The sequence below is a fragment of the Schistocerca nitens genome, chromosome 3, assembly GCF_023898315.1.
Source record: "Schistocerca nitens isolate TAMUIC-IGC-003100 chromosome 3, iqSchNite1.1, whole genome shotgun sequence".
NCBI classification, from domain to species: Eukaryota; Metazoa; Arthropoda; class Insecta; order Orthoptera; family Acrididae; genus Schistocerca; species Schistocerca nitens.
In genome coordinates this window covers 178,511,177-178,533,199 of record NC_064616.1, presented here as the reverse complement: position 1 = coordinate 178,533,199, position 22,023 = coordinate 178,511,177, and the positions used below count along the sequence as shown (strand labels likewise).

The following is a 22,023-nucleotide window of genomic DNA, read 5'->3' as shown; positions in this document are numbered from 1 at the left end:
ACACTTTCAACCTGTTAAAAACCGCTATCTGTATCAACCTGTCTGTCGCTTGACTAAAGCCCGACCTTACGTGTTTCCTCGTAGGATTACAGCTTACCGTCATGATTTTGTTCTACAAAAGACTCGAAATCAACAGGTTCTCAGAGTTGCTCCATCTATTCAAATATAAAAATAAGTGCCCTTGTCATACTCATGACTGATTGCCTTTTTAATCTTGAACCATCAGTTAGCAAACGTAGCACAAAGCTATGAGTGATGTCTGTTCTGTTGGGTGTGTCCAACAGAACGGACATGTCCGACAGACAGACACCCCTCGTATCTGTAATTCTGTAGGCGCTACAACTATGTGATGAAAAAGGTTTTTAGTACGGATGGACAACCAACGTCCTAACTCCTACGTAAATCGGAAATCTGCGAATAGGGGGTTAACTGGAGGGGTCGTGGCTGTGCGACGATCGAGTATTTGGCAATTTTGATCTGACGGAAAGCGCTTCCATATGGTTAAGGCAACCATTCTAGAGAAGCGGAACATTAGGCTTCGAGTCCCAGTCCGGCACAAATTTCCAACTCTCTCCGTTGCGGAACAATATCAACAGATGTAGAGGTAATATCCGGAGTACCACAGGGAAGTGTGATAGGACCGTTGCTGTTTACAATATATATAAATGATCTAGTAGGAAGCGTCGTATACTCTTTAAGGCTATTCGCAGATGATACAGTTGTCTGTACCAAAGAATCAATGCCAGAAAATAGTAAGAATTTGCAGAACGATATGCAGAGAATTGATGAATGGTGCAGGCTCTGGCATTTGAGCCCGAACGTAAATAAGTGTAACATATTGCGCACACATAGGAAAAGAAATCCACTACTGTACAGCTACACTATTGATGACAAACAGCTGGAGACAGCGTCTGCCGTAAAATATCAATGCGTTAACTATCCAGAGTGACCTTAAGTGGAATGGCCACATAAAACTGATAGTGAGAAGAGTAGATACCAGACTCAGATTCATCGGAAGAATCTTAAGGAAATGTAACTCATCCTCTATTGAGTATTATCCAGCTATCTGGGATCCCCATCAGGTAGGACTGATATAGGAGATAGAGAAGATCCAACGAAGAGCGGTGCGTTTCGTCACGGGATCGTTTAGCTGGTGAGAGAGCGTTACGGAGATGCTAAACAAACTCCACTGGCAGACGTTACAAGAGAGGCGTTGTGTGTCACGGAAAGATTTACTATTGAAATTTCGGGACAACACTTTTCAGGAGGAGCGGACAACATGTTATTTCTGCCCACATACATCTCGCGTATTGACCACGAAAAGAAAATTCGAAAAATTAGAGGCAATACAGAGGCTTACCGACAATCATTCTTCCCACGCACTACTCGCGAGTGGAAGAGGGTTGGAGGGATCAGATAGTGGAACAGAAAGTACCCTCCTCCACACACCATTAGGTGGCTTGCACAGTATGATGTAGATGTAGATGTTGCATTGCCGTAATGGCTTGAACGGCTAGAAGTCATTGTTTCTTTCCCATCCCGTTTGCTTTCTATTCCTTTCATCCTAATTATTCATGTACTTCAAAGTATTACACTAGACTAATTTTCACAAATAATGAAACTTACTTACATTATGCTGCTTAATTAAAGAAACTTGGATGAATGGGTAATGCCAAAGGGCAATTAATTATGTATAAAAAACGTTAAAGAAACGTCTAACATACTAGTGCGCCTAGAATTTGGAGAACTTTTCGAACACACTAAATTACACTACTGGCCATTAAAATTGCTACACCACGAAGACGACGTGCTACAGGCGCGTAATTTAACCGACAGGAAAAGGTGCTGTGATATGCAAATGATTAGCTTTTCAAAGCATTCACACAAGGTTGGTGCCGGTGGCGACACATACAACGTGCAGACATGGGGAAAGTTTCCAACCGATTTCTCATACACAAACAGCAGTTGACCGGCGTTGCCTGTTGAAACGTTGTTGTGATGCCTCCTGTAAGGAGGAGAAATGCGTACCATCACGTTTCCGACTTTGATAAAGGTCGGATTGTAACCTATCGCGATTACGGTTTATCGTATCGCGACATTTCTGCTCGCGTTGGTCGAGATCCAATGACTGTTAGCAGAATATGGAATCGGTGCGTTTAGGAGGGCAATACGGAACGCCGTGCTGGATCCCAACGGCCTCGTATCACTACCAGTCGAGATGACAGGCATCTTATCCGCATGGTTGTAACGGATCGTGCAGCAACGTCTCCATCCCTCAGTCAACAGATGGGGACGTTTGCAAGACAACAACCATCTGCACGAACAGTTCGACGACGTTTGCAGCTGCATGCACTATCAGCTCGGAGACCATGGCTGCTGTTACCCTTGATGCTGCATCACAGACAGGAGCGCCTGCGATGGTGTACTCAACGACGAACCTGGGAGCACGAATGGCAAAACGTCATTTTTTCAGATGATTCCAAGTTCTGTTTACAGCATCATGATGGTCGCATCCGTGTTTGGCGACATCGCGGTGAACTCACATTGGAAGCGTGTATTCGTCATCGCCATACTGGCGTATCACCCGGCGTGATGGTATGGGGTGCCATTGGTTACACGTCTCGGTCACCTTTTGTTCGCATTGACGGCACTTTGAACAGTGGACGTTACATTTCAGATGTGTTACGACCCATGGCTCTACCCTCCGTTCGATCCCTGCGAAACCCTACATTTCAGCAGGATAATGCACGACCGCATGTTGCAGGTCCTGTACGGGCCTTTCTGGATACAGAAAATGTTCGACTGTTGCCCTGGCCAGCACATTCTCTAGATCTCTCACCAATTGAAAACGCCTGGTCAATGGTGGCCGAGCAACTGGCTCGTCACAACACGCCAGTCACTACTCTTGATGAACTGTGATATCGTGTTGAAGCTGCATGGGCAGCTGTACCTGTACACGCCATCCAAGGTCTCAATGCCCAGGCGTATCAAGGCCGTTATTACGACCAGAGGTGGTTGTTCTGGGTACTGATTTCTCAGGATCTATGCACCCAAATTGCGTGAAAATGTAATGACATGTCAGTTCTAGTATAATATATTCGTCCAATGAATACCCGTTTATCATCTGCATTTCTTCTTGGTGTAGCAATTTTAATGGCCAGTAGTGTAAATTTATGACGTAACGATCCATTAAGTTTTAAACGTGCAACCGTAATAACTGACCCTAGCACCATATACCATTCGTACAGCTCGCCTTTGTGTGTAGCTAAGAGACGCTCAACGACGACGTTATCAGTGAATCTGCCTTTTGGGGTAAAAACATTTTTTATGCCTGAAATGCCTTGCCCCGAAACCAAGAGACATAAAGAAACGAAATTATGCAAAGTAAACTAGTTTCAGCGTGCATTTGCTCGTGAAACAGGACAATATTTAATCAAAACTAGAAGGACTGTATCACTATACGCCTACGACCACTGATGGTTCTTTAACGGTTCAGTACATCAGTACGTGACTCTACTGCAAATCCGTCTGCCACTCACAAATTCTCGTATTTTTTCTTATTATTTCCTAAAATATTATCACCAGTGCATCTTGTTCTGTTAACCCATTAGGAGCTTCTTGAAAATAGCGGGGGCGGGACTCACCTAGGCTTAAACCACTAGAAACCCCAACGTGATAAAATGAGGAAAGATCGTTTGAGAATTATTCTCTTCCAAAAAACTGTCCATTCGACGTGCTTTGTGTTTGGTTTTGGAAAAAGACTCTGTTCTCTGTAGAGGTGATCAGAGAAGGAACCAAACTCATTTTGGGGAAGATGGGGAACGAAATCAGCCTCCTTGCCCTTTTAAAAGGGGGCATACCGATATTTGACTTACATGATTTAGGGAAAATACGGGAAGCGTAAATCTTCATGTCCGGACGGGGATTTGAACCACCGACTTCCTGAATGCTGTTCCTGGAAGAAATGGATTGAGATGTTGTTCTCTATAAAAGATTTCGTCTAAAAAACGTACACCTTCACCCTCATATCAATCTCTTTCAGTGATACTGGTTAGATGGCACTTTCTGTGCAACCCACCCATCATTTTGCACGACAATGCGTAGGCGCATACAGCGCAAGCTGTGGCTGCTCTGTTCGGTCGATGCGAGTGGGAAGCCACTGTACCATCCACCATACTCCCCGAACTTAAGTCATTGTGACTTTGATTTGATTCCGAAGATGAAGGAACCACTTCGTGGCATTAGCTTCAGAACTGTTCCAGAGATTCGACAGGTAGTAGACCGCTTAATTCGCACCATCAACAGAACAGGCTCTGCTAACGGTATACTACGCCTTCTACGTCGCTGGCAACGGTTCTACACAACGTTGGTGACTACTTTGAAGGACAGTAATAGGTGAAAACATGTAACTCTTTTGTATCGGTTGTGAATAAATAGTTGCCACTATTTAAGTTCCAACCCTCGTATAATACTACCTGCCGACAGTCTTACTGCAGTGCTGTTCCTGCAGTATAACTTATTATCTCAACTGATAAATGGCATTGCAGTATTTTTACTGGATGTGATTCACACTGAAGCGCCAAAGAAACTGATATAGGCACACATATTCAAATACGGAGATATGTAAATAGGAAGAATACGGAGCTGCGATCGGCAACGCCTGTGTAAGACAAGAAGTGTCTGGCACTGTTGTTAGATCGGTTACTGCTGCTACAATGGCAGCGTATCAAGATTTAAGTGAGTGTGAATGTGGTGTTATACACTCCTGGAAATTGAAATAAGAACACCGTGAATTCATTGTCCCAGGAAGGGGAAACTTTATTGACACATTCTTGGGGTCAGATACATCACATGATCACACTGACAGAACCACAGGCACATAGACACAGGCAACAGAGCATGCACAATGTCGGCACTAGTACAGTGTATATCCACCTTTCGCAGCAATGCAGGCTGCTATTCTCCCACGGAGACGATGGTTCAAATGGCTCTGAGCACTATGGGACTCAACTGCTGAGGTCATTAGTCCCCTAAAACTTAGAACTAGTTAAACCTAACTAACCTAAGGACATCACAAACATCCATGCCCGAGGCAGGATTCGAACCTGCGACCGTAGCGGTCTTGCGGTTCCAGACTGCAGCGCCTTTAACCGCACGGCCACTTCGGCCGGCCATGGAGACGATCGTAGAGATGCTGGATGTAGTCCTGTGGAACGGCTTGCCATGCCATTTCCACCTGGCGCCTCAGTTGGACCAGCGTTCGTGCTGGACGTGCAGACCGCGTGAGACGACGCTTCATCCAGTCCCAAACATGCTCAATGGGGGACAGATCCGGAGATCTTGCTGGCCAGGGTAGTTGACTTACACCTTCTAGAGCACGTTGGGTGGCACGGGATACATGCGGACGTGCATTGTCCTGTTGGAACAGCAAGTTCCCTTGCCGGTCCAGGAATGGTAGAACGATGGGTTCGATGACGGTTTGGATGTACCGTGCACTATTCAGTGTCCCCTCGACGATCACCAGTGGTGTACGGCCAGTGTAGGAGATCGCTCCCCACACCATGATGCCGGGTGTTGGCCCTGTGTGCCTCGGTCGTATGCAGTCCTGATTGTGGCGCTCACCTGCACGGCGCCAAACACGCATACGACCATCATTGGCACCAAGGCAGAAGCGACTCTCATCGCTGAAGACGACACGTCTCCATTCGTCCCTCCATTCACGCCTGTCGCGACACCACTGGAGGCGGGCTGCACGATGTTGGGGCGTGAGCGGAAGACGGCCTAACGGTGTGCGGGACCGTAGCCCAGCTTCATGGAGACGGTTGCGAATGGTCCTCGCCGATACCCCAGGAGCAACAGTGTCCCTAATTTGCTGGGAAGTGGCGGTGCGGTCCCCTACGGCACTGCGTAGGATCCTACGGTCTTGGCGTGCATCCGTGCGTCGCTGCGGTCCGGTCCCAGGTCGACGGGCACGTGCACCTTCCGCCGACCACTGGCGACAACATCGATGTACTGTGGAGACCTCACGCCCCACGTGTTGAGCAATTCGGCGGTACGTCCACCCGGCCTCCCGCATGCCCACTATACGCCCTCGCTCAGAGTCCGTCAACTGCACATACGGTTCACGTCCACGCTGTCGCGGCATGCTACCAGTGTTAAAGACTGCGATGGAGCTCCGTATGCAACGGCAAACTGGCTGACACTGACGGCGGCGGTGCACAAATGCTGCGCAGCTAGCGCCATTCGACGGCCAACACCGCGGGTCCTGGTGTGTCCGCTGTGCCGTGCGTGTGATCATTGCTTGTACAGCCCTCTCGCAGTGTCCGGAGCAAGTATGGTGGGTCTGACACACCGGTGTCAATGTGTTCTTTTTTCCATTTCCAGGAGAGTAGTTGGCGCACGAGCCATGGGACACAGCATCTCCGAGGTAGCGCTGAAGTGGGGATTTTCCAGTACGACCATTTCATGAGTGTACTGTGAATATCAGGAATCCAGTAAAAAAAAACATCAAATCTCCGACATCGCTGCGGCCGGAATAATATTCTGTAACAACGGGACCAACGACGACTGAAGAAAATCGTTCAGCGTGACGTAAAAGCAACATTTCTCCAAACTGCTGCAGGTTTCAATGCTGGACTACCAACAAGTTTCAGCGTGGTTATTCAACGAAACGTCATCGATATGGGCTTTCGAAGCCGAAGGCCCATTCGTGTATCCTTGATGACTACACGACACGAAGCTTTACGCCTCACCTGGGCCCGTCAACACTGACATTGGACTGTTGATGACTGGAAACATGTTGCCTGGTCGGACGAGTCTCGTTTCAAACTGTATCGAGCGGATGGACGTGTACGGGTATGGAGACAACCTCATGAATCCATGTACCCTGCATGTTAGCAGGAGACTGTTCTACCTGTTGGAGGCTGTGTAATGGTGTGGGGCGTGTGCAGTTGAGTGATATGAGGCCTCTGATACATCTAGATAAAATCCTGGCAGGTGACACGTACGTAAGCATCCTGTCTATCACTTGCATCCATTCGTGTCAACTGTGCATTCCGACGGACTTGGGCAATTCCATCAGGACAACGCGACACCGCAAACGTCCAGAATTGCTACAGAGTGGCTCCACGAACATTCTTCTGAGTTTAAACACTTCGGCTGGCCACCAAACTCCCCAGACATGAACATTATTGAGCATATCTGGGATGATTTGCAACGTGCTGTTCAGAAGAGATCTCCACTCCCTGGTACAGCCCTGCAGGATTTATGATGTCATTTTCCTGCAGCACTACCTCAGACGTTAGTCGAGTACATGTCACGTCGTGTTGCGGCACTTCTGCGTGTTCGCGGGGGCACTACACGATGTTAGGCAGGTGTACAAATTTCTTTGGTTCTTCAGTCTAGTACTCATGCTCTATTCAGTAAACATTGTAGTGTAATCAGTCATGGATAGCAATTTAAAGTTTCCCTATCTTTGACTGTTAAACTGAGACTATTATCTTCAGCATATTTGATTAGTAACTGCCTTCTTTAGAGAAACGGGTATTAGCTGGGGCAAGTTAATTTATATGCACAGACTTCTGCGGGTTCGTAGCCTTAGCTCAACAACTGTGTATTTCTGAGCTATGCTTATCTGGAATATTTTTCTCGATTCTTCTCTTACGCTTCACAGGCCTTCAAATTTGTCTTTCTCCACCCTGTAAGTGGAAATGCATAACAACATCGCTCGGTGGTGTAGTTAATGTTTGTAATTGAACCTAGTGCGAGACGACACCTTCCCTTCCCGTCCCGTCACTGGGTACATCATGTGGGGGGATTTCGCAAACGCAGTCCGAAATGTAAAACAGAACAAAACCCACCTGATGATGGTACATTTATTTAAATGGTTCAAATGGCTCTGAGCACTATGGGACTTAACAGCTATGGTCATCAGTCCCCTAGAACTTAGAACTACTTAAACCTAACTAACCTAAGGACATCACACAACACCCAGCCATCACGAGGCAGAGAAAATCCCTGACCCCGCCGGGAATCGAACCCGGGAACCCGGGCGTGGGAAGCGAGAACGCTACCGCACGACCACGAGATGCGGGCGTACATTTATTTACTTATTTATCACCTGATGATGGTACATTTATTTACTTATTTATCAGGTCCTGTGCTTTTGAAAGAAAGGTACTTCGAAAGATCTATGGAGCCGTCTACAATAACATGGAAGGTAAATGGGAAAGAAGAAAGAAAGAAGACCTAAACCAGGGGTTTGGGAAGCCACTCATTGGACGAACATTGGGACACATCGTCTCAGTTGTGTGACTGGATTCGTGATTTCCTGTCACAAAGGTCACAGTTCGTAGTAATAGACCGAAAGTCATCGAGTAAAACAGAGGTAATATCCGTCGTTCCCCAAGGATGTGTTATAGGCCCTCTATTATTCCTGATCTGTATTAACGATATAGGAGACAATCGTAGTAGCCGTCTTAGATTGTTTCCAGGTGATGCTGTCATTTATCGTCTTTTAAGTTCATCAGATGACCAAAACGAATTGTAAAATGATTTAGATAAGATATCTGTATGGTGCAAAAAGTGGCAATTGACCCTGAATAAAGAAAAGTGTGAATTTTTTGACATGAGTACTAAAAGAAATCCACCCTATTTCGATTACGCGATAAGTCACACAAATCTGAAGGCTGTAAATTCAACTAAATACTTAGGGATTACAATCACAAATAAAATAAATTGTAACGATCACATAGATAATGTTGTGGGTAGAGCAAACCAAAGACTGTGATTCATTGGCAGATCACAGGTCTACCAAAGGACTGCTTACACCACGCTTGTCCGCCCTATTCTGGGATATTGCTGTGCGGTTGGGCTCCGCATCAGGTGGGACTCACGGATGACGTCGAAAAAGTACAAAGAAGGGCGGCTCGTTTTGTATTATCGCGAAATAGGGGAGATAGTGTCACAGACATAATACGTGAAATGGAGTGGCAGTCATTATAACAAAGGCGTTTTTCGTTGCGACGGGATGTTCTCATAAAATTTCAATCACCAGTTTTCTCCTTCGATTGCGAAAACATTCTGTTGGCACCCATCTACATAGGGAGAAATTGTCACCACGATAAAATAAGAGAAATCAGGGCTCGCACAGAAAAATTTACGTGCTCGTTTTTCCCGCGCGCCGTTCGAGAGTGGAACGGTAGAGAGACAGCTTGAAGGTGGTTCAAATCAAATGGTTCAAATGGCTCTGAGCACTATGGGACTTGACTTCTGAGGTCATCAGTCCCCTAGAACTTAGAACTACTTAAACCTAACTAACATAAGGACATCACACACATCCATGCCCGAGGCAGGATTCGAACCTGCGACCGTGGCAGTCACGCGGTTCCGGACTGAGCGCCTAGAACCGCTAGACCACCGCGGCCGGCACTTTATTGTGAATAGCAGAGTTATCATGTAGATGTATATGTAGCTGTAGATATAATGTTTTCTTTTCCTGTTGTTCTTCTGCTGTAGGCCTCAAAGGCCCGTTAATGCAATAAATGATGATGATGATGATCAGGTCCTGTGGGACCATACCTGCCACAGCTGCTCGTTCATGGAAGAAGTAGATACATATTTGAATAAAATAATTTTGAGTGTCAGGCCGCGCCATTATGAACACAAAAGGAACTAAATTGCCATCGTTTCCACCGACTTGCTGCGGTGCTCCTCAGGGTGGTTAGCTAAAAAAAATTTTTTTTTAAATTACACTGGCCGTGTAAGTCTACGAACTTATAAGTCAGTACATAGTTTACAGAATGTTGATTAACAGATTTATCAACCAAAGAACTACAGATTTCATAAAACACAAAAAATATGATGAACAAATAAATATATGAAGACAGTAACTGTTCTCGAAAAACAGATTACTGTTGATGACCGTGCAGCCTTTCCCTGGAATAAATGATGACTAGCTGAAACTCTCAGCTGCTGACAGGTATTGTTGATATACCTCGATGTGGAGAGCTGAAAATGTGTGCCATGTAAGCAGGAGATCCCGGGTTCGAGTCCCGGTCGGGGCACACATTTTCAGCTGTCCACATCGAGGTATATCAACAACACCTGTCAGCAGCTGAGGGTTTCAGTTAGTCATCATTTAAAACAAATAAATGACACATTACAGAGAAAAGTTCTCAACTACTGCGAAGAACTCAAAAAATGGTTCAAATGGCTCTGAGCACTATGCGACTTAAATTCTGAGATCATCAGTCACCTAGAACTTAGAAATAATTAAACCTAACTAACCTATGGACATTACACACATCCATGCCCGAGGCAGGATTCGAACCTGCGACCGTAGCGGTCGCTCGGTTCCAGACTGTAGCGCCTAGAACCGCACGGCCACTCCGGCCGGCGAAGAACTCACGTGCGGAATAAGAATGAGCCACAAGAAAACAGTCCGACTTTAATTTGAATACTTCGGGTTTATCGCTCAGGTTTCTTTCCCCTACTTACTAGTCCATACCTTTCTGTGTGCCGCTTAAGACACTGTTGTTCAAGTGCATGACGATTTCCCGTTTAGTGTTTACTGAATGAATGATTCAGCTTCTTGTGAAAGTGTCAATATTGTCAACACCAAATCCTTTGGTGAGATATAGTGCAGAGATAGCTGAGTCAGCATTCCGAGGCACCTGACTAACGGCTCACACGAAGTTCGTGAACCGACTCCGCAGAACAGTGTGAAAACTCTTTTATAGGCTAAGAATATTATTAAAAAAAATGGCTCTGAGCACTATGGGACTTAACATCTGTGGTCAAAAATGGATCAAAAGGCTCTGAGCACTATGGGACTTAACATCTATGGTCATCAGTCCCCTAGAACTTAGAACTACTTAAACCTAACTAACCTAAGGACATCACACACATCCATGCCCGAGGCAGGATTCGAACCTGCGACCGTAGCGGTCGCGCGGTTCCAGACTGTAGCGCCTAGAACCGCTCGGCCACCCCGGCCGGCAAGAATATTATAGGTAATTGCAAAGAGTTCCCCAAAATATAGCACTGTACGAGTTAATAGAATGAAAAAAAGCAAAGTAAACAAGCGTTTGCGTTTCAGTACCAGAGATTTTTATACTGAAGATATCGGCATTCCGTTTCTGCACAAGGCACTGAATGTGTTACTGTCGAAAAAGCCTTCCATCCACCCACAGTCTTAAGAATTTAAAATGGTTGAATCACTGACTGCTTGACCAATTTGTAACGCTAAAATTTCTCTTTTATTAGAGTTCTTTGTCATAAACTGCTTTGCGTTTAGTTGCAGTTAAGGGTTAATCTTTTCTCTGAAAGCCACATGCTTCTGATGCTACATCATTTGTATTACGTTCCACGTCTTTCACAGTAACACTTGAGTCATCTGTAAAGAGAAAAATTATTGATTCATCTGTCATGATTACTGGAATATCACTATTGTATAGAGTATTCCAAAATTATCTTTACAACTTTGATTTTTAGAATTTTGATCACGCATACTTCAGAAATGGGGATTGATAGAAAGGCACGGTTTGCGACATAATGTTCACACACAGCTAAATATTTAGTATCCGTTTAACAGCGTTCAATATGTACGTGAGCTGTTGCACGCAGGATGCCTAAGCGAGATTCCAGTTCCTCCCATCTAGCATGACCTCCTTAACTTGTGCAATTGCTGCTCTGATGCGAGCTCGCGCTTCCTGGAGGTCCCACACAGTGGCCTGGTAGACTGCATCCTTCATAAATCTGTAAACCAAAAAAATCTAATCTGGTTATGGTCTCCGAGAGAAGGAGATGGGAGGCACTGTTGTCAAAAGCTAAGCTAAAGAAAATTTTAAGTGTGTGTGAACATTATGCCAAATGTCACATCTTTCTACGTATCCCCATTTCTAAAATGTTATGACCAGACGAAACTACAATCACCCAGCCATAACTGTGATTTCTTTGACCGTTTTGGGAGATGGCTCATCTGAACTACAACATATGAAACATTAGTTCTCTTTATTATACGAATGACTGAAAGATCAACTTAACTTGGTACACTGCTTTGCCACAGGAGTGCTTAATAATTTACGACTGTCACTGAGTATTAAAGCATCACTTGATGCACTAAGTAACGGACTGTTATCTAGAAGTAGAATGTTCAACATTTACAAAAGTACATTTCCATCTGAGACTTGAATAACTCTTTATTCCTACTCGATGCTGACTGCTTCAGCTGAGGTCACGAACAGGGGCAGAGCGATTCAATGCTCGGCTCTATATTGACCTCCGTGCCAGGACACTGTTGCGCTGAGCGAGAGGACGTGCCTTCTTCAGCCTTTCGCATTCGTCGTTGTGGGTTGCAGCGACACATCGTTAATGTCTGCGTTATTGATGCACATATCCGACTCTGGTGTGGCTCCGCGATCTTTCGACGATAACTCATAAAATATAGTGATGAGCCAAAACATTATGACCACCTGCTTAATACCTTGTTTGTCCGCCTTTGGAATGAAATACATCACTGATTCCGCGTATCAGCGATCCGACAGTTTGTTAGTAGATTTGTGGAGGTACGTGACCTTACAAAATAACTGGCCTCTGATCTGTGTACATGGTGATGACTTCCGATAGAAACTCAGATGGTTTCCATAGGATTTACATCCGACGAACCTGCTGACCGAAACATCAACATGAGTTCACTATAATGCTCCTCGACCGCCCGGTTAGCCGAGCGATCTAACGCACGACTTTCAGAAGTGGGAAGGAGCGCCTGGTCCCCGGCACGAATCTGCCCGGCGGACATGTGTCGAGGTCCAGTGAGCCGCCCGGTCTGTGGATGGGTTTTAGGCGGTTTTCCATCTGCCTGGGCGAATGCGGGCTGGTTCCCCTTATTTCGCCTCAGCTACGCTATGTCGGCGATTTCTGTGCAAACAAGTTCTCCACGTACGCGTACACCACCATTACTCTACCACGCAAACATAGGGTTTCAGTCATCTGGTGTGAGACGTTCCCTTAAGGGGGTCCACCGGGGGCCGAACCGCACCCGCACAATAACTCTGGGTTCGGTGTGGGGCGGCAGAGGGGTGAAATGGGCTGCGGTAGTCGTCGTGGGGTTGTCGACCACTGCGGCTGCGGCGGGGACGGAGCCTCTCCGTCGTTTCTAGGTCCCCGGTTAACATACAATACAATACATACAATAATGATCCTCAAACCACTGTAGCAACGTTCTGGCTCCGATACACGGACAATTATACAGCTGAAAGATGACATCGACGTCAGGGAAGATAGTAAACATGAAGGGGTGCAGGTGGTTTGCAGCTGTAAGCGTGTCTTCGATTAGTACCACGGGTTCCATACAAGCGTAGGGGAATGTCTCCCTTAGCATAATACTGCGCTCATCAGCCTGCGTCCGTGGCGCGTGGCACGTTTGAGACGCCGTTCACCACGATGACGGCGTTTGTGGAGACGACCATAGAAGTATTTTAGCAAAAATATGATTCACCCGAAGAGTCGACACGTTTCCATTGATCTACGGTAAAATCCCGATAGTCACGTGCCCATTGCAATCGTAATTGACCATGTCGTTGGGTCGAAATGTCAACACGTAGGACTGGTCTGCTGCGGAGCTCCGTGTTCAACAGTGTACGATGAATGGTGTGCTCCGAAACACTCGTGCGTGCACCAGATTTATGCTCTTTCGACAGAGATGCCACAGATCACCATCTATTCTACGTCTTCACATTCTGTGAAGAGGGGTGGACGTCCAACCGTTTAGTGCCTAGAGGTAGTTTTCACTGTCCTTGTATCTCTTTCCGGAGATGCTCGCGACAGTAGCACGTGAAGATCCGACCAGCTTCACCGTTTTCGAGTTACGTGTTCACAGGTTTTGCGTAATAATAATCTGCTCTTTGGTCAAAGTCGCTTACCTCAGTGGAATTCCCGACTTGTAGCCCATAGGGTGATCTCTCGTCCGCGACTGCTCCGCTTACATACGTTTCTTACCGTGTCACGTGCCAGCAACGCAACCAGGCAGCATCCAATGTCGCGATGGCCAGTGGCCATAATGTTTTGGATCGTCAGTGTATATTTGATCGAAGTTATAAAGATCATGAAACTTTCTGGCAGATTAAAACTGTGTGCCGGACCGAGACTCGAACTCGGGACCTTTGCCTTTCGCGGGCAAGTGCTCTACCATCTGAGCTACCCAAGCACGACTCACGCCCCGTCCTCACACCTTTACTTCTGCCAGTACCTCGTCTCCTACCTTCCAAACTTTACAGAAGCTCTCCTGCGAACCTTGCAGAACTAGCAGTCCTGAAAGAAAGGATATTGCGGAGACATGGCTTAGCCGCAGCCTGGGGGATGTTTCCAGAATGCGATTTTCACCCTGCAGCGGAGTGTGCGCATATATGAAACATCCTAGCAGATTAAAACTGAGTGCCGGACCGAGACTCGAACTCGGGACCTTTGCCTTTCGCGGGCAAGTGCTAAAAATCATTTTGGAACACCCTGTATGTCAAGAGAAGAAGATCCACAGAACAGAGCCCTGTGGCGGCCCCCAGTTCACACGACCCCTGTCAGATTCAAAACTTTTTCTTTTTTGTTGATACATGTGGTGTGCGTACTGTAAGACCTTCGGTACACACACCATCAGATTATTTGACTCGTCGCTCTAACGAAGTAGGCGAGTGTCAGCAATGTGTCTCGTGGTCTTATCGTGGCATGTTTATCTTCTGCCGTTAGGTCAGACGATAGAAATGCCACTAGCACGCTTAGAGTAGCAGATTGACGGTGACCAACTTTAAACAGAACATGATTAATTTTCACACGCATTTATTAAATTAATAACAAGTATAAACCTTACTTAACTTGATTCTGGATGCTATTTACAATTGACAATCTGAAGTTCCTTTGGTCTTGTTACGTTAATCTTATTCTCACATATCTCTGATACTTGACAAAGTGTCTATACATTTATCTTCATGGCTATGTACAGGAATATGGTAATCTTATTAGGCGCAGACTGAAACTTGACTATAGACTGGTGCAGACTAATGCAGACTGACTAATCGGAGGTCTGTACACTCGTTGTAATACCTCGAGCGTTCAGGTATCACTGCGCGAGTGTGATCCGCGAGGAGAAAAGGTTCTACGTTAGCAGCAATCTCATTGGCTGCGTTACATATTAATACGCGGATCGGCGGAAGCAGAATTTGGTCCGTCTCTAAGACAGCGCCATCTCGTAGTGCGGAGACGGACGAGCGCTGCGCCTGCGCTGTTGTGCTTAGCGGGGCGCGCTCTAGTGGGAAAGTTGTGTACGCGGAACTATGTACACAACAATATAGGAGGACAACCTTCTGCTTTCTACTTACCAGTTATGAAATTAACCATTGTTGAGCTAATCCCATTATATTCCAACTCACGCAAAAGAATTGCATGATCAACACTGAAACGTTTGGTGAACGCAAATAAAAAGCGAATGGCGAGTAAAACTCTAACGGCAGTGGTGCTATTATCACTGCCTAAGCGGGCTGCCGATGTTTTACGTGTTAACGGAATTAAAGCAATGAGAAGGCGGTCATTTGAGAAACTCTGTCTGTTCGCAGGTGAAGATCTGGTTCCAAAACCGGCGCATGAAGTGGAAGCGCAGCAAGAAGGCGCAGCAGGAGGCGAAGCTGAAGGAAGAGTGCGAGAAGCGGAAGGCGGAGCCCGAGGGTGGCGGCGGCGGCGGCGGCGGCGGCGGCGGCGGCGGCGGCGGAGGTGGTGGGGGTGGCGGCGGCGCGGCGGGGGCGGGTGCGGGGGCGGGCGGCGCGACGGCGGACGCGCTGCTGCAGCGCCACCAGCGCCGGCTGGCGCTGCAGGACGGCGCGGAGCCGCTGTACCGGCCGTACGTGGTCTGACTGGCGGGCCCCAGCGGACGGGGCTCCGCGCACACGGCCGCTCGTATGTCCGTGTGATCTCCCTCCTTACGCTGACCGACAGCTTAGGGCTATTAACTCTAATGGTTCGTAGATATTTGCCTCAACTGCTCAGTTACCGGTTCGTCATATATAATTAGCATTTTTGGTATTTATTTATATCGTATTTATATTATATAGCAATTTTAAGAGTCTGTAGAATACCTGAAAGTCGTGTTACTTGATCTTCAATAAAGCACTCTATAACATAAAAGTGTCGTTCTCTGTTTCCTGCTCTCACCCGCACCTCTGGACTCACGTCTCTAATAAACTATAAATAATGTTAGTAGTACTGACAACACCTAGCTCTGTTAAACATTTCATACACAGGGTGATTCTGAACAGTGAGTAGAAACTGCAGGAATACCTGCGAAGGCAAATAAGGTCTAACTGTAATCTGTTCATTACTTCCGTTTAAAGATTTATAATTTAAGCAACATTCGGCCACAAGTATGTTTTTAAGATGTTTATTTAACTCAAACCATTATCGTTTCGGATCGATTAAAAATCCATCTTCAGGTGGCTCTTACAGATTTAATTTTAATTTTAATAATCAGCAGCATCAGTTGTACCGTTTACATAGAATTTACCTAGGTTTCAGTGGGGATAACACAACCTTCTTCAGAATAACAGTAACTACCGTTTGTCCATAGTGGACATCGTCAAGCTAAAATCACAAATCCATAAATTATCGTGAGACTGTAAAAACTTATCTGATACTGCCTCGGTCCCATTTCGCGACCGCGACTTGAGTTCCAGTACAGCACTTGTGGCTGCCGCATCGCGGTCGCGAAGTTGGACTGAGGCAGTTTCAGATAAGTTTTTATAGTCTGAAGATAATTTATGGATTTGTAGTTCTAGCTTAACGATCTCCACTATGGACAAACGGTAGTTACTGTTATTCTGAAAAAGGTTGTGTTATCCCGACTGAAACCTAGGTAAATTCTAGGTAAACGGTGCAACTGAGGCTGTTGATTATTAAAATTAAAATTAATATTCATACAGTTGCTGACAGGGCCGCCAAATGTTGAAGATATTTAAGTTCTTACAGATTTTATTTCTTTCTTTCCCGCTGGGTCTTGGTTTTGAATTAATTACTAGTGTCGTGCAGTGGTGAGTGTTTCAGTACGGCGAATTCGTCCCGTATCTGTGTTATTCATTAAAAAGTTAACATATTTTTGTACATGTACTATAGTTTCAAACACATCCGAATAAGAATAAATCATTTAAACTATTGTTTTTGTCGTTCGTGTGGCGTCAGGCCACGTTTTGTAAATGTTGAATGTGTGTGTTGACATAAAACATAAAATGTTGTATGTTATAGCAGTTTTCAGTGAATGAAACGGCACTTACATAGAGCATTTGCAAAAGTAAGTTAATTTTATAATGAATAACACAAATGGCCGAGCGGTTCTAGGCGCTTCAGTCCGGAACCGCACTGCTGCTACGGTCGCAGGTACGAATCCTGCCTCGGGCATGGATGTGTGTGATGTCCTTAGGTTAGTTACGTTTAAGTATTTCTAAGTCTAGGGGAATGATGATCTCAGATGTTAAGTCCCATAGCGCTTAGAGCCATTTGAACCAACAACACAAATACGGGATGAATTCGACGTACTGAAACCCTCACCGCTGCACGACGCCAGTAACGAATGCAAAATGAAGCTCCAGCAGGAAAGAAGGGAAAGCGATAAGACCCATCTGAAGATGGATTTGTAATAAATCAGAAACCACTAACGGTTTGAGTTAAATAAACTCTTTTAAACCACATTTGTGGCTGGTTTCTGCTTAAATTATAGAACTTTTAACTGTACTGCAGCCACGTTCCTCGATATGTCTACGTTAACAAGACAGTATTTTGTTTTTATTTGACACTTGTGCCTAACTACATATTAGACCAATGTGTGGTAACTGTAGTTCAATACAGCCCACGTGAAGGTTGATACAGGGTAAACCAGAACTTCACCGACAAAATTTTAGAGGTTTATCTGGTACATTTTCTGAGTACTTCGGTATAACTGACCCGTGGTCTCCAGTGGCTCGTTACAGAGTAATTTCGCTTCATATGAGCTCTTACCTTCACTTGTGATGCCCTGGAATCATCTTCACAACAGAGCGAATGTCGACGATGTGCGCTGTGTGTCTTGTTTAGAAACAAACCTGTTCCGCTCACTCACAGCACTACCCGACCATGATATTATTGAACTTCGCCTCCCGCAAACGTTATGAAAAACACAAGGTGACGAAATAGTAAAAAAGTACAGTGGTGATTAAGGAAAGCGCGTCACACCGTGAATGATTTCAAGACAGTTGTGCATATAGTATCAAGTGGTTCAGCGTGTACTCGTGAAATATCAGGATAAAAACTGACGACAATCCGACCGAAGCGACCTCACTTCAGGTGCAATATTACTGTGGTCGACTAATACTTGTTATTATTGACAACAATACTCTCCACATTCAAGCTTGCATTCAGAACTACACTCCTGGAAATGGAAAAAAGAACACATTGACACCGGTGTGTCAGACCCACCATACTTGCTCCGGACACTGCGAGAGGGCTGTACAAGCAATGATCACACGCACGGCACAGCGGACACACCAGGAACCGCGGTGTTGGCCGTCGAATGGCGCTAGCTGCGCAGCATTTGTGCACCGCCGCCGTCAGTGTCAGCCAGTTTGCCGTGGCATACGGAGCTCCATCGCAGTCTTTAACACTGGTAGCATGCCGCGACAGCGTGGACGTGAACCGTATGTGCAGTTGACGGACTTTGAGCGAGGGCGTATAGTGGGCATGCGGGAGGCCGGGTGGACGTACCGCCGAATTGCTCAACACGTGGGGCGTGAGGTCTCCACAGTACATCGATGTTGTCGCCAGTGGTCGGCGGAAGGTGCACGTGCCCGTCGACCTGGGACCGGACCGCAGCGACGCACGGATGCACGCCAAGACCGTAGGATCCTACGCAGTGCCGTAGGGGACCGCACCGCCACTTCCCAGCAAATTAGGGACACTGTTGCTCCTGGGGTATCGGCGAGGACCATTCGCAACCGTCTCCATGAAGCTGGGCTACGGTCCCGCACACCGTTAGGCCGTCTTCCGCTCACGCCCCAACATCGTGCAGCCCGCCTCCAGTGGTGTCGCGACAGGCGTGAAAGGAGGGACGAATGGAGACGTGTCGTCTTCAGCGATGAGAGTCGCTTCTGCCTTGGTGCCAATGATGGTCGTATGCGTGTTTGGCGCCGTGCAGGTGAGCGCCACAATCAGGACTGCATGCGACCGAGGCACACAGGGCCAACACCCGGCATCATGGTGTGGGGAGCGATCTCCTACACTGGCCGTACACCACTGGTGATCGTCGAGGGGACACTGAATAGTGCACGGTACATCCAAACCGTCATCGAACCCATCGTTCTACCATTCCTAGACCGGCAAGGGAACTTGCTGTTCCAACAGGACAATGCACGTCCGCATGTATCCCGTGCCACCCAACGTGCTCTAGAAGGTGTAAGTCAACTACCCTGGCCAGCAAGATCTCCGGATCTGTCCACCATTGAGCATGTTTGGGACTGGATGAAGCGTCGTCTCACGCGGTCTGCACGTCCAGCACGAACGCTGGTCCAACTGAGGCGCCAGGTGGAAATGGCATGGCAAGCCGTTCCACAGGACTACATCCAGCATCTCTACGATCGTCTCCATGGGAGAATAGCAGCCTGCATTGCTGCGAAAGGTGGATATACACTGTACTAGTGCCGACATTGTGCATGCTCTGTTGCCTGTGTCTATGTGCCTGTGGTTCTGTCAGTGTGATCATGTGATGTATCTGACCCCAGGAATGTGTCAATAAAGTTTCCCCTTCTTGGGACAATGAATTCACGGTGTTCTTATTTCAATTTCCAGGAGTGTACTTAGTTCTGTCTCGGACTTGATTTCCCGGCAGAGTTAAATGTGCATCAACAGTGATGCATAGCAGAATGGATAGATTTACTGGCTAAGAGTTGGCCAACGTGCATTTCGTGTATGGATTCACTGAATGCAATGCAGAAGTGGCACAACTGCGCTATGCCGAGTTGTTCCCTCAGAGGCGGTTGCCACATCACAGTCTTTTCGCAGACGGGTGTTGTCGCAGTGCTGCATTTTTTGTATTCTACGTTCTAGTGATTACATATCAAAGGTTTTTTTCACTGTTGTGAATGTATTTTCATAGAAACAAAGGTAAATGTGGTAACAAACTGAATAAATCATAATCGCTTTATTGCTCTATAACGAGTCGTCAGTGACTCCCTTAACGAGCGAGCTGGCGCAGTGGTTAGCACACTGGACCCGCATTCGGGAGAACGATGGTTCAATCCCACGTCCGGCCATCCTGATTTAGGTTTCCGGTGATTTCTCTAAATCGCTTCAGGCAAATGCAGGGATGGTTCCTTTGAAAGGGTACGGCCTACTTCCTTCCCTAATCCGATGAGACCGATGACCTCACAGTTTGGTCTCCTCCCCCCAAATCAACCCAACCGGACACTCCCTTATTTCAAAATACTCAGAAAATACTCCTGAACAAGCACCGAAATCTTTTGGTTGGAGTTATGGTTCACGCTGTTTCTCACTCTCTCTCTCGGATGGCTCATTGATTTTAACAGTACATACAGAGATAAAATAACGATAACGTAATATAGTCGCAGTTGTACCAAGGTAGAACTGATCAAATTATCTGACAACACACCACCTACAGAACTGTATGCAGCTTCACAACATCAGGTACTGAAGAATTAACTACGCTGTGCAAGCAGGCGCTGCAGTCTCATTAAAGAGTAATTCATTTACAGTCAAGTTAAAGCAACTTGTAACACTAATGCATCAGGAAACATTTTTCTGAAGTACTAGGCAGATACCATCGTTTGAATGCATTATGGGAACAGCAGTGATCAATGTCTTATAAATAATTACTATTAAAAACAGTCTAGATCACGATTTATTTAACAAGGTGACCGGTTTCGACCACTACTGTGGTCATGATTCTCCACCAGAAAGAGGTTCCTACTCAATCGTCTGAAGATGACCACAGTAGTGGTCGAAACCGGTCACCTTGTTAAATAAATCGTGATCAAGACTGTTTTTAATAGTAATTAGATACCATCGTCTTAGTGCAAAGGTCTCCTCGTGATGCGTGAATTACTTGGCTACATGTACTGACAAAACGTCGTAGACTGACATCACATAAGGTCCATCACAGGTGTGATCTGGCATTCCAGCGTCTCTGGTTTACTTTTGGACTGAAGCTTCCTTATGGTACAGCTTCTACCAGCAGGGTAGAAATATCTATGGAGCAAGCAACCATATATACACAACATGTTGTTAGTCCACATACATTGCATTCCAATTCACGTCTGCAACTAATAAATAAATGAGATAAAACGGGATAAATGTGTGCGGTATTAAAGTTTCAGTCTTAGCGCAATAGTTCAACAAGCGGCGTTAGGCTGCAGGCACTTGATAATTCCGATTTGATGCTAGCGACATACGGAGTACACTATAGTCTCTTCACAGATATTGCTACTCTCTGCTTCTATAAAACTTAATTATTCAACGAAGTTAAAGTACCACAGCCATCATTGCCGTTATAGCTCCATTGGATACACAACCGTTACATCGCTAATGAGAAGTAAATCCTTTACAAAAGCCACATAGAAATTAGCTGCCCCCCTTCCCCCCATAGATTTTGAGCACAAATCTATGTAGGGCCAACTTAAACGTTAGGTTTCCGAAGAAGCGGCGTTCCGACAGTGTATCATTTTCTGTAGCAGGTAAGTTGTCCTACATCCAGTTAAATTTCTATCCAGTGTTAACATTAAAGATGGTGCTGAGAAATTTAGTCGCCGTCTCAAATACGTGGTAACACAAACAAAAATGATAATGCATTTTACATGCAACTAACTGTACAGTATAGTCCAGTGAATGAAATCAATCTCCACGGCATCCATATGTCGGCTGCACAAAATACCCATGGCATGGTGGGCATGAAACACTAATTACAGATCGCCCTCAACCTGTAGACAGAAACCACTGCCCACCGTTTCG

The 22,023-nt window shown here is 46.1% G+C and overlaps 1 protein-coding gene across 1 annotated transcript in view; it reads left to right on the top strand.

Moving 5' to 3' along the window:
- The window catches only part of LOC126249133 (motor neuron and pancreas homeobox protein 1-like), a 348,670-nt gene that overhangs the window by 293,911 nt on the left and 32,736 nt on the right, over positions 1–22,023 (top strand). Inside the window, exon 3 of the mRNA XM_049950786.1 lies at positions 15,603–15,711. Within this exon, the coding sequence (XP_049806743.1) occupies positions 15,603–15,711 (109 nt within the window). The remainder of the gene's footprint in view (positions 1–15,602; positions 15,712–22,023) is intronic.